The sequence below is a fragment of the Miscanthus floridulus genome, chromosome 10 (genome assembly GCF_019320115.1).
Source record: "Miscanthus floridulus cultivar M001 chromosome 10, ASM1932011v1, whole genome shotgun sequence".
Classification (NCBI taxonomy): Eukaryota; Viridiplantae; Streptophyta; class Magnoliopsida; order Poales; family Poaceae; genus Miscanthus; species Miscanthus floridulus.
Genome location: NC_089589.1, coordinates 138371052 through 138384849, shown reverse-complemented (window position 1 = coordinate 138384849; position 13798 = coordinate 138371052). Strand labels below are relative to the sequence as shown.

The 13798-nt window shown below is 45.3% G+C and overlaps 1 protein-coding gene across 1 annotated transcript; it reads right to left on the bottom strand.

The window, feature by feature from the left end:
- Positions 1–213: 213 nt before the first annotated feature.
- On the bottom strand, positions 214–9919 carry LOC136489785 (vegetative cell wall protein gp1-like). Its single transcript, XM_066486332.1, has 2 exons — positions 9856–9919; positions 214–971 (listed from the first exon to the last, which is right to left on the bottom strand). Exons 1-2 carry the CDS (start codon positions 9917–9919, stop codon positions 214–216), a joined length of 822 nt encoding a protein of 273 aa, XP_066342429.1.
- Between the last annotated feature and the right edge of the window lie 3879 nt (positions 9920–13798).

Here is a 13798-nt window from a genome sequence, read left to right as displayed (position 1 = left end):
AACAGATCATTAAAGAACCTACCACAAATCATATTATGTCATACTGCAAATAAGAAATAACATGTGTACTTGCTGATAAAAAATAAATAATTAAGTTTTACTATAGTATATAATCCAGGAAGTCAGAACAGATCATTAAAGAAATAATTCTGTACTCAAGCAGTATGCTAGAATAATTCAGCGATAATCCAGTGGATAGTCAAAATGCACAGATCAGGGATAGTCCAGGAGACAGCCACCACCCGCAACATTGCAAATATCATCATCATAACTAGCATGCAGCATACCTTTGTCACCGGTGGGCTCAGCTCCTCTAGCTGATCGAGATGTGGCGGGGACTAGTGGAGGCTGGAGACGATGTGCCGACGACGCGCACAGGTTGAAGACGGCCGTCAACCACCGCGCGAAATAGGGCTGTAGCAGGTCCTGGGGTGGGCGACCTGCACAGGGGAAACTCCCCACACGGGCTGTCCTGGGGCGGCCGGCCGGCGGGGGCCAACCACCAGGGAGAGGGCGGGCGTCGGCGGCGGGGTCAAAAACCCTAGGGCGGGGAGGAGCAGGCGCGCGGGGCGGAGATGGGGCGCGCGGGTGAGGGGAAGTGGCGCGGGCCGGCGTCGGCGGGGAAGGGGCGCAGGCCGGCGTCGGCGGGGCAGCCTGACGGTGTCGGAGGTTGAAGACGGCCGTCAACCACTGCGCGAAACAGAGTTGTTGCAGGTCCTGGGGTGGGCGACTTGCACAAGGGAAACTCCCCGCACGGGCTGTCCTGGGGCGGCCGGCCAGCGGGGGCCAACCACCGGGGAGTGGGCGGGCGTTGGCGGCGGGGTCAGAAACCCTAGGGCGGGGAGGAGTAGGCGCGCGGGTGCAGGGAAGGAGCAGGCGCGCGGGGGCGGAGATGGGGCGCGCGGGTGAGGGAAAGTGGCACGGGCCGGCGTCGGTGGGGAAGGGGCGCGGGCCGGCGTCGGTGGGGCAGCCTGACGGCGTCGGAGGAGAAGAGAGCGCCCAAATGAAGACAACACCCGTGCGACCTCGTATATATACACAAGATGATTTGTAGGGGCGGTTTTTGATCTAGCCACCCCTAGAAATGCATTTGTAGGGGCGGTTCCTGATCCAGCCACCCCTACAAATGCATTTGTAGGGGCGGTTGCTAATCCAACCGCCCCTAGAAATATATTTTTATTTTTTAATTGTTAATTCTGTATTATAAAAACGATTGTGTATATATAAAACAATTATGACCAAAATAAAAGTAATATAAAAACAACTGTGTATATGCACAAATATAATATTTTGTAATATTATATATATGAAGAAATATATACATAAACGATTGTAGTCAAAACAATATAGAAAACAAAAAAAACAAAAATTATAAATTTGAATTTTAAAACTTCGACTATAATTTTATGACTTTAAATTAAATAAAATGAAAATGTTGTAAACATAAAAGTTATATAACTCATCGACATGTACAACTTTTATTTTGGTCATCTTGTCATGTGACTTTGTTTGAACGATTCAAATTTTAAAATTCAAACAATTTCAACTTGAAATAATATTTTGAAAGAGTAAATGATTTCAGATGAAAAACTCATGAATACCAATGTTGTACAACTCATCAATATGTACAACTTTTATTTTGATCATATTTTCATTTGACCAAATTTGAACTGTTGGAATTTTGAATTTCACTAAATGGCAACTTCAAACAAGATTTTGAAACCTTAAATGATTTCAACAATTAAAGTCGTAAACATAAAAGTTATTGAACTCCTCACTGTCTACAACTTTTATTTTGATCACTTCTTCATATGACAATTCAAATTTTAAATTTCAGAAAATGACAGCTTCAAACCTGATTTTCAAATACTAAATGATTTCAGCTGTAAAGGTGATGAATATAAGAGTTGTATAACTCATCAAGATCTCCTACTTTTATTTTGGTCATTTCTTCATTTCATAAAGTGTTAAGTGATTTCATAAAGTTTTAGTAGTAATAGAGTGGATGTTCAAATAGAGTCATCTGGATGTTGCAAAGGGTAGTCTCACATGCATAAAATGTAGTCTCACACACATACAAAAATATGTAGTCTTACACACGTACATAAATATATAGTCTCACACACATGCATAAATGAAGTCTTACAAACACACACTTACATAAACACTCCACGTTCAACAACTAGCTAGCCCGCTGTAACGACTTTTCCCTTGACACGTTTTCGTTCCCATGGCATTATGTCTTTGGGAAGGTTCTTTTCCACAACACTAATCTTCTTAGAAAAGTCTGTGAATAGCGGCATCTAATCGTAGTTATTGTAAGCTTCAACATCATCCACGCCATCAACTCCAATAATGTGCTGTTTCCCGGAGGCACGTGCTTTGTCTTCTTCTTCGGGGGGAGGTTACTTTGTGGGTCAGACATATAGAAAACTTGTGCGACACGTGAAGCGAGCACCCAAGGGTCATCTTGGTAGCCTAGATTCTCGAGGTCCAGGACTCTCAATCCGATCTCGTTTAGTTGGTGTTGTTTGATCCAGCGGCATCGAAACAGGGCCACCGTTATATCCCTTCCATAGTCAAGTTCCCATATCTCTTCAATGATGCCAAAGTATTGGATCTTTCGCCCTAATCCATCGAGAGCCTCTATTCGAACGCCGCTGTTTTGGTTCACATATTTACTATCCTTTGCGTGGGTATAGTACGTATACCCATTGATGTCATAAGCATTCCAAGATGTCACTTGTCTCGATGGCCCCTCCGCCACCCTACTAATGGTAATAGAGTCTATGGTTTCTCTAGGCGGTATGTTTTGGTCCTTCAACCATGTAGTTAGTCATTGCTTGTGTTGTTTCATGACCCAATCATCCGAACGGCCATTTCTCTCCACCATAATGATAGCCAAGTGTTCATCAATATACGGTTGCATCAGTTGTGTACTCTACAAGACACTGTAATGCGCCCAACTCACCTCTTTGTAATCATGGTCAATGAACACTTTTCTACCACTGGTGCCCTTCCCAACCAGCCTACCCTTGTGACGAGAATCGGGTTTACCAATCCCTTTCTATACTTTTAGGTACACTTGACAGCACTCGATGACTTCTTCAGTACTGTAACCCTCTGTCATGGAGCCCTCTAGGTATGCTCGATTATACACGTATCGACTTAGAACCGACATGAACCGCTCATAGGACCACATTTCATGCAAGTAGCAAGGGCCAAGCGCCTGTATTTGATGAACCATGTGAATCATGAGATGTGGCATTATATCAAAAAAGCAGGAGGTAAACACATCTCCAGTTGGTTTTGTGTCTCCACCACAAATTCATGTTGGTCACTCAGCTCTTCCTTGCCAATCGTCTTCTATGAGATCTTCGAAAAGAAGTAGCACATGCGGGTGATGGCCATTTTCAAGAACTCTGGCTTTATAGCCCTAATTGCAATAGGTAGAAATAATGTCAGCATCACATGGCAATCGTGAGCCTTGCAGTGTGTTATTGACAAGTCCTTCATCGACACTAGCTTCTTCACATTTGCTAAAAACCCAGTCGGGACTTTGATCCCTCTTAGGAAAGTGCATATAGCTCTCTTCTCATCTAGTGTTAGGTTGAAGCACACCGCGGGCAGAGTATATTTTCTATTAGCCTCAGGTACTGTGTGAAGCTGTGGCATCACGTTTAGCTGCACCATGTCTTTTCGTGCTTTCAGACCATCCTTTGACTTGCCTGTGTCCATCAAGGTAGCAATGAGACTCTCAAAGACATTCTTCTGCACGTGCATAGCATCAATGGCATGGGGGACCTCCAAATCTTGCCAATAAGGCAGATACTAAAAAAAGATCGATTTTTTCTTGAAAGGTACGCCTTTGATAGGAGGTGTGCTTCTATCTCTGTTCGTCCCATCCGGATTCTTCTTTCCATAGATGACGCGTATGTTTTTCACCATTCTGTACACATGTTCTCCATTACGACATCTCTCCGGAGGGGGTTCAATCTCTGAGGCGTTGTCATAAAATCTAAAGAACAATTTGCTGTGGTACTTGTGACTTATCTTTAAGAAGCGTTGGTTCCTTAGGTAAACTATCTTCTTGGATGCATCCAGGTACACCCATGTAGTACCATCCAAGCAAACCAAGCATCCCGTCTTCCCTTTGATCTGTCTAGACAAAGCAAACAGCGTGGGGTAATCATTGGTAGTAACAAATATTATTGCTCTACATATGAAGCCCTCCTTTCAAAACGCATCATACATCTGCTCCCCATGCCTCCATAGCCTCTCCATTTCTTGCATCAAGGGCTCGAGGAACACGTCTATATCAATGCCTAGTTGTTTAGGGCCAGAAATAAGAATAGTGAGGAGAAGGTACTTTCTCTTTTGACACAGCCATGTTGGGATGTTGTACATGGTCAAGATCACTGGCCATGTGCTGTGGTCGCTCATCCTCTCATTGAAGGATTCATTCCATCGGTGCTCAAGCCAAACCGTACATTCCTTGGGTCATCGCTGAATTCTTTGTGCTTCTCATCAAACCTTTGCCACTAACTACAATCAGCCGGGTGTGCAATCTTATCATCATCCACCTTGCGCTCATCATCCCACCATGTCAAGAGTGTGGCTTCTTTAGGGTTTAGGAAGATACGTCTCAAGCCGTCGGTCACTGGCAGGTACCACATTACCAGGGTAGGAATTCTTCTCTGCTTTGCATTGTTGCCTAATGGAGTGTCCTCTGGGGGCTGAGATTCTTGTACCACCTTTTTGGTACCCTTCTTATTCCTCTTTTTCCCCATGGAGGGTTCATCCCCACCATAAAGGTCATTGTTCTTGTACCAGCTGGCCCCACATCGGGGACATTTATCTAGTGACTTGAACGTTTCTCCAAGAAAAAGTATACAGTGGTTGGGGCATGCATGGATTTTTTCAACCCCCATTGTTAATGGACTTATGACCTTCTTCGCTTGGTATGTGTTGGTGGGAACTGAGTTTGGTTGTGGCAGCACCCATGACAGGAGATGCAATAGATCATTGAAACCACAGTCTGACCAGCCGTACTTAGCCTTCAGGATGAGCAGCTCAAGCACAAAACGTAGCAATGTCCAATGTATCGAACAACCCTTTTCAACACCATACACAGTCTCCTTCGATGCTTTTGTCACCCTTTCCAAATTTTCTAGACCTTTCGGGCTATTTAGTAAAATCTTTGGTCCAAGGGCTCGAATCATGTCCTCCAAATCATCTTCATCCCCGACACGTGCTCCACCATCATTATTGGCACCACCTTCGTCGTTACCATCCCAACCACCAGCATCACCACCTTGTTCATTGCCAAACTCGAAATCCATTCGTGCATCAAGCTCTGCTGAATATTGGGACAGGGATTCTATGGTTTCGTCGTCGTATTCCTCATCGTTAACAATAACCGTTTCACCATGATGAATCCACACTGTGTAGTCCTCAACAAATCCTCGCATAATCAAATGTGATCTGATGATAGTCACATCTATCCATGACATACGGTTCTTGCAATCTTTATATAGGCAAATAATTGTATCCTTATTCTCTTTCAATGTCGTTGCATGGTTCTTTGTGGCTTCAATAAATTTATCCACCTCTTCACGGAAACCTGCCTTGAACCTTAACGAACCATACATCCAAGAGTTCCTACACTCCATCTTTTACAACAACAACAAAACAAACATTAAAGGAGTACTTATTCAGATATATATAAAAATGAAACAAATTAATAATTACTTGAGAATAATTGTATATACTTTAGATATATATGAATATAAATCTAATATAATTACATGAAGCATACAAACACACCATGGTAAAAGAAAATTAATTAACGGCCCATTTATCCATAAATAATTAAAATACATATTTATTGATTACAATAAATAATTTCAAAGACAACAATTAGCAACAATTATACTTTACCCAATATCTTTCATACAAACCCTAGTCCAATTTCATCAAACATAAATTTACAAAAACGAAATTAATAAAAAAACCAAACCCTAGATCTAGATCCACATGCACATGAAACATCCATAAAACTAACTAATTGTTCACTAAAATCAAGAAACATGGACCAAATAAGGGTATGATCTTGTCCCCCTCCCTAATTTACCCTAGTACATTTAAAAGTTGGGTCTAATTTGCTTCATAAATAGCTCAAGCACCATAGAAGAGAGAGAAAAACAAAACTCTAATTACTCACTAACCAACCATTAAAACTTCAAAAAAAAAGTATGGAATAACATTTTCTTACCTTCTACAACCTCTCCACCAAAGGATTTGAGACCAAAACCTTCCCCCCTTAGTAGAGCAATTTTTGGGAGGTGCCCAAGGCCTCCCCACCTTTCTTTTACGGGTTGGAGTGAGTGACCCGAGGAGGAAGAAGGTGCTGCATCTGTTTTATATGGGGGAATTTGTAGGGGCGGCTAGTGATTGAGCCGCCCCTACAAATCAATGCTATAAATACGGGGCCATTTGTATGGGCGGCTCAATCACCAGCCGCCCCTACAAAAAGCATTTCTAGGGGCGGCCGGTGATTAAGCCGCCCCTACAAATCAGACCCCATTTGTAGGGGCGGCTCGTAATACCAGCCGCCCCTGCTGTTCCATTTGTAGGGGCGGCTGGTGTCTGGGCACCCGAGCACGCCACTGTAGGGCGGCTCCATCACCAGCCGCCCCTACAAAAAAATCGAACCGTTGCTAAAAATCGTTTTTTACGTAGTGAGTGTAATAACAACACTACAAGTACCGTACCTGTGAAGGCCGTGAAGAGTGATGGACTGATATATGATGGGTAGAGGACAGTGGCGGATTCAGAAATGGGTTAGGAGGGGGGCTAAATTATTGTAGGCTAGAAATTTTACTAACATACACCTTTTAGAAGGCTAGAAATTTTGCTAAAATTCAATTACAGAGCTGTTAGGAGGCGCTAAGGCTATATTTCGGCATCGTCGAGTGGGGCTAAAGGCTATTTGCTTGGGCTCCTCTTGCACCGCATAGCAGTGCTATTACTGAAGATTTTGGGCTATGCCCCGGGCTGCAGCCCTGGCAGCCCGGGCCCTGAATCTGCCCCTGGCAGAGGTTATATGGTGTAAGCCTAAGCTGAGCCTGTACGACGTACAGCCGCGCCGGTGGCTGGACGATAATGATCGGCCTGTTCGCTGGTTGATTTCTGGGCTGATAAACTCAGCTATTGCTGGTTTGTTGTGAGAGGAAATCACCGTTGGCTGGATGATAAGTTCTAACTGAAACCAAGCGAATAGGCTGGATGAGTGGTGCGATGTGGCCCTCAGTGGCGCTGGTGCATTTGGCTACTATTAGACAACACTGCTAACTCAAAAACTATGTTGATTTTATAGTCATTAATTAATGTGCTAACTAGGCAAACAAGAATCGTGACATGTTAATGAAAAAAGAGAAAGGAATGATTTCTTATAAAGAAAGAATTGTCTATGCCGATACAAAAATTGGAACATATATGATTGGTAGATGATATTAGAGAGAAGGTATTGTTGGGGGTAAGCATATGATTGCAACCTTATTTAAGTGTTTCGTGTCCAATTACAAAGCTTATGGTTTTAGTTCAAAAAGTTTTGTGCCCTATGTAGCCCCTATAGACTCTTTGTAAATATATATGCAGCAGCTAACTTCAACTTGGAGGAACTTGACGACTACGGTGCTGTACGTACTCCCTCTAATTTCAAATTATAAGTCACCTTGACTTTTTTATTACATCTATTTTCCTATGTATCTAAATATAATAATATGTCTAGATATATAACAAAATATATTAACCAAAAAAAGTGAAAACAACTTATAATTTGCAACGGACAGAGTACAGTTGAGGATCGGCGAGTGAAACTAGCAATGCATCGGCGTCTATGCGTATGAGGCTATCAGGAGGATGGCAGGTTGTTGGGATTGGGAGGCAAGCGATTGCCCCCTGGCCATGTAAACACGTTTGGATTATTAGATTAAAGAAGATAAGATTGTTATTATATTATTATATTATAAAGAAGATCCATCCGACCAAGCCGGTCAGCTTAGCATACGTGCAAATATAGGTACCATGAATTTATAATAATCTAGTCGCAAAAAAAAGAATTTATAATAATCTAATAAACTCTACGTGCAGTGCTCTCCTGCATCAACTTATTAATAATTCAACGTTTTTTTAGGGGATAATAATTTAACTTACAGTGTGTTTAACTTACAGGCCCGCCTAGGCCCATGAAATGTTGGGTCAGTTTCGATCGGCAAGCGTGTTTACTGCAAGCACAAACAGCCCATGAGTATCTAAAACCGAACAGGCCCGTAAATGATTGTTGGTCATGGGCCGTCCCGATACACATGTCAACAGGCGGAGCGTCACTGCAGGGTTAACTGTTTCTTTATCCTCTGAGCATTTTGTTGAAATAAATCTTAGATATAACAGTATCTTAAAGTTAGCCTAAATATGATCACTAATTCAATCATATGCGGAATAGATCTCAGATACCAACCAGGGTATGTAAATGCCATCTGAGTGCCCCTATGAATGTAGCGGGAGTGATGTAACTAATCTTTCCCAAATGAGAGCCACTATGCAAAAAAGCCACATATCCACCACCTCAGCACAGACGCGACCAGTAAAGCGCGTCTGTTGTAGTACAACTACAGACGCGCCTTCCAGACGCGCATCTGTAGTAAGTCGTCGACAGGGGTCGCTGGTTCGGCGAGGTCAACACGCGTCTGTTATAAAGTGCTTACTACAGACGCGTGTTCGTAAAACGTGTCTGAGCTAAATCTACAGAAGCGTGTATATAAAACGTATTTGTATCTGCAGCGGTTATTACAGATGTGTGCTATGATTTCTGAGTCTCGGATAACGAGATCAAACTCTATGGACGCACGTACGTGACACGCGTCTGTAGTAAGATCTCTTACTGCAGACGCGTGTTTCCAACATGCGTCTTGAGTAATCCTACTTGTAGCAGACGCGTCCTGCTCTATACGCATCTGTATGTTGTGGTAGACGTGTGTTCCATACGCGCGTCTGTAGTACTTGACCTGCGTACTTAGCCGTTGGCACGTGCTAACGGGCAGAGGCAGGTACTTGGCGCATACAGAACACAGCGGGCAGTGGCTCTTGCACGGCATTGAGGAGCGCGGGAGGAGTTGGCGGGCAATGGGCGGTGGGCAGACTTGCGCTCCGCGCGCGCAGGCGGGCGGCGAAAGGTGGGGCGCGCGGCAGCCGGCGGGGCCCGCTGCTGTGGCTGGCGGGAGGTTGGAGGGGCTCGCTGCTGCAGCGGGCGGTGGTGGGCGGCCTTAGGGCCGCACCGCGTAGGCGACCAGGCATAGGTGAGCAAGTCTTAAGCTCAAGCCGGCCGCTGGCGCTCCTCTCTTTCCCTCTTCTCTGCCGAAGCACCGCCACGCCGCTCGACAGTGAAATTCATCGCCGCTGTTCCATCTTCTCCCAATTTCCCGTGCTCCCAGCTCTGCCTAGTTCTTGCGGTCCTCCTCGAACCGCTGTACCCACCTCTCGCCATCGCAATAGCCTTCAGCGTCGGTTACCACCGTGGCCGTGTCACCATGGCCGCCATGGCCATCTCGTTCCGATGCTCCTCTAATGATCCCGTTTATTATTTTAGCTCTCATACAACTCCGTGATGCTCATTGGCTCTATTCTTTTACCTCTACCGCGCAGGTCACGGCAGAACGGCGACCTCACCACCAGTTCGTGCCGCCACACGCACCATCATTGCCGGCCATCTAGCTGCAGCTCATCCCCGGTTCAACCAAGCAACGCATCAACATCGCGGTGAGCTGCTAATGCTGCCTGAGCCCTTAGACTAACCTATATCGTGTTGTATCTGCCGAAGCACCACCGCGCCGCCGTTCTGTGTCCACCGGATCGCCATGGCTGTGGTCGAGCTCGAGTCTAACTCTAACTCATTCCTCTCTGCAGTGTACTCGATCAGGAGTGCTCCAACCGTGCTTCGCCATCTCGAGCTGCAGGGGATCGCCGACGTGCTTAGCTCTCCTCCCTGGTCCTCCCTGCTCTCGTCTTCGGCCTCCTATTCTCTGGCGTGTGCTTATCTATGAACAGTGCTGAGCTTGTGTGAAACTGTGATGAAGTTGCTTGTGTGACACTTGCAATGTGAACTAAGTCTACTGAAAAAAATGTGATTTTTATTACTAAAGCATTGATGAATTTGCTTATATTCTTCCATGTTCACTCCAGCCATTGACAAACCAGCAACAATATATATGTAATAATATATAGATAGATGCATTTCCAGCCAAAGTATGTGACAGAGTTTGCATCACAGAGTTTTAAGACTTCGTCATAGTAATTACATCATCACCAAAAGTACGCCATCAAGGAGTTTACATTCACATAGTTTCATCAGCAAAAGTTAACACAACATCACATCATCATTAGTTGTTCGCCGGCGGCGGAGGCATGGCACCCTGCAACTTGCTCTGGAGGTCTTGCACATTCTGAACCACGGATGCCAGTTGGTCACCAAGGTCGTCCAGGTTCTTCTTGAGACGCTTCTCCTTCTCTTCGTTTTTAGCCTTCTCTTTCATGAGTTCATCAAGACTCCGATGAAGACCGCCTATGATCTTCATGATGTGTTTCAGAACCACTGCCTGCAGGGCCTCGTGCATGGTACTTATAGGGAGCTGATAAGATCGATCCTAGATGCACAGAAACAGTTATAGGAACATATATGAAAATCCAGCATAAATCTAGATACTGTGACAAAAAACCTACATATAAGTTTCATTTGCATTCATATAAGTTTCATTATCCAGCATACATATTAGAATCATATAAGTTTCATATAATCAATTATAGGCTACAAAGTCCATGACCTTGTGAACACCAGAATCATAGCAAATTAGAAAATAAAATATCTAGCGGCTGCTAACAATGGAAATAAAGACTTAGAGCTGCCCCAAAGAGAAGAAACCCAATCTACTCAAATCACAATGTTGAAATATTGAAGTGGCACCATCAAAATTATTCACAAGGTTAAAATCATTGATCTATGATAAACATCGAGATAACGCAATCTACTTAAATCACAATGCTGCTGCAAAATATAATATTTGACAGTTTACATTGCTTGTATTAAAACTTGAGTTGCATCTGCATTTATTCTACACTAAGTTGTTTTCTCTACTCCATTTGGGTCCGAGATGAGAGAATGGCATGAGCCAAATTATTTTAGCAACAAACTCATTTAATTCAGAGGCTACCAACAAAATTGTCATGAAATTAAGAAAGAAAACCTACATATAAGAGTTGTAATCTAAAGAGTGTGCATTACCTGGCCATGGGTGGAGCTTGAACCGCCGACTTCACCGCAGTTGAGGCCGCCACGGAGCCCATAAACGGCACGTCCTAGCTCCTCCCTCGAAGCAGTGGTCGCACATCTTGGTGGCCGCTGCCCTTGGCGCCGCGGTCGAGGAAGAAGGCGCCGCCGCCGCTTGTGTGGCCTTCCTCTCCTCCTCCTCACCTCCATGGTTTCTCCTTCCTCCTCGCTATCCGAGTTCACCACGAGCACCATGGACGGCTTCTTGATCGCTGCCCTCGACGCCACCGCCGAGGAAAAAAGGCATGTCTTGCCTAGCCTTCTTCTTCACCGCCGTCAGCTGCTTCTCCTTCATCAATGCCGCTAGATGCTTCTCTTTCCTAGTGATGATGGTGGCCTTCTTCTTCAACCTCGGTGGGGCGGCCGGGACGGCCTTCTTCTTGAAGGCCGGTGTCTTCTCGAACCCCGGCGGAGGGCTCGCCTCCTCCTTCACCGTTGGCGGGGACGAGGAACGGCGGGCGAACCTCCCCGTCTTCTTGTCCCTTAGGTTGTGCTGCCTCTCTAGCCTTGTCATCTTTGACGGCGGTGGCTACGGGTATGGCTGCGGCGGCTACACGTGCGGCCGGGGAGGCGAGAGGAGTGGAGGCGGCTACACGCGCGGCGGGGAAGGCGAGAGAGGAGTGGAGAGATGAGAGACCAGAGTGAATGCGAGTGAAGGAGTGGTAGTTCTAATGCTTTGAACTACCACTCCTCTCTCTGTTGGCCCTTCGGATGCGGACGACTGCGGTCAGTTCCTCAAATGGTTTACTACGGACGATTGTTAATAACACGGGTCTAAAGTAGGACCCTAACAGGACGGCCCCACCGCCACCTTGTTTTAATGTATTGGAAATCTTTTAAAAAATATACACCGCTCCCTATTTGAACTTACGAACATAGCGCAATGGTTAACTCATGGGGTTCTGGGCCTGAAGGTCTCGGGATCGATCCCCGTAGGGGTACAATTTTTTTGCCTTTTATTTTACTACTATAGACGCATTTTTACAACACGTGTCTGTAACAGGAAATCTTTTGTAGATGAATACTTAGTTTGGTTGATAAGATGATTTCAAATCAAAATATTGTCAACTACAAAGTTTTATAACTTTTCAAGATCTACAACTTTTATTTTGGTAGTTTCTCCATCTGAGGTCGTTTAAAAAATTCAAATTTCAAATTTTAATTTTTTGGAAATTTAAACTTACTTTTCCATGACAAGATGATTTCAAATGAAAAAGTTGTCAACTACAAAGTATCATGGCTTTTCGAGATCTACAACTTTTATTTTGGTTCTTTCTCCTTCCGAGATCATTTAAAAAATTCAAATTTTAGTACTTAATTTTTAAAATTCAGCGTCTCTTTGTAGAGGCGACTCAATAGAGTAGTGTGGAACATTAGAAATACCATCACAAATAGCAATATAACATGAATTACAACTAAAACATCTCAGTTTTCATCACTGCTACTCAGGATCAAACATCAACCGTCACCAAAAGCAAAAGTTTCGATCATGTCATCTAGATATATATACATATCAACGCTCATGCCCACTAGCAATCAAGGAAGACCCTACGACACTCACTGCAGATCCTACACTCCTCGCTGCATAATAGGGCCCACTACTCCCATGCTACCCATCCGGCGATGTCACCGCAGCCTCCGCCTCGGCACTGATGCCTGTTCTGGCGAGGCACCGGAGGAGCCAGAGGAGGCAGATCAGGCCTCGCTACATGGTGTGGCACCACCAAGTCGTCCTACAACACCACCGTAGCCTATTGGCGGTGCCGTGCACAACTCTTGTTCTTCCACCTCGCATTCTTCGCCATCGGGCCTGCTTCGTCACATTTGACCTTACGCAACAACCGTCGGGTAGTGGCGTCGTTGGCGGTACCACTATTGGACCTATGGAGCATGAGAGAGAACATACGTAGCCAGTTCATGCCCTAACTTAGTGGCACGCTCTAGCATGTCGAGCCACGGCGTGACGATGTTGTGGTTTCCACGAAGATGGCAGACATCCCAGCTTTGAAGCAGGCCTCCAGGTGGCCGACGCAGGTGAGCTTAGTGATGAGGTTCGCGTGATTTTCTCGTGAGTAGAAGGGCTCCCAGCTCGCACGGTTTAGCACTGACTCAAGTGGTATGCTCCGTCCCACGTAGGCATCGCTACACGCCCTTCACATCTGTGAACACGATGCCCACAGGCTGCTGAGGTCCTCCATGGGATCCGCTATGGCCTTGACGATGCGGGTCACAACCTTAGCAGCCAACTTTGGTGGAAGTTTCTCCATGGTGGCGGCGGTGGCAGTGGTCGGGGGGAGCGATGTGAAGGCAGAGAGCTGAGCGCGCTGGGGAGCAATGCAAAAGTTGAGTTTCTTGAATGAAGGTGGAGATGTGGAGTGGCAAAAGGTGGGCAGCAATGCAAGGTGGAGAGGTAGG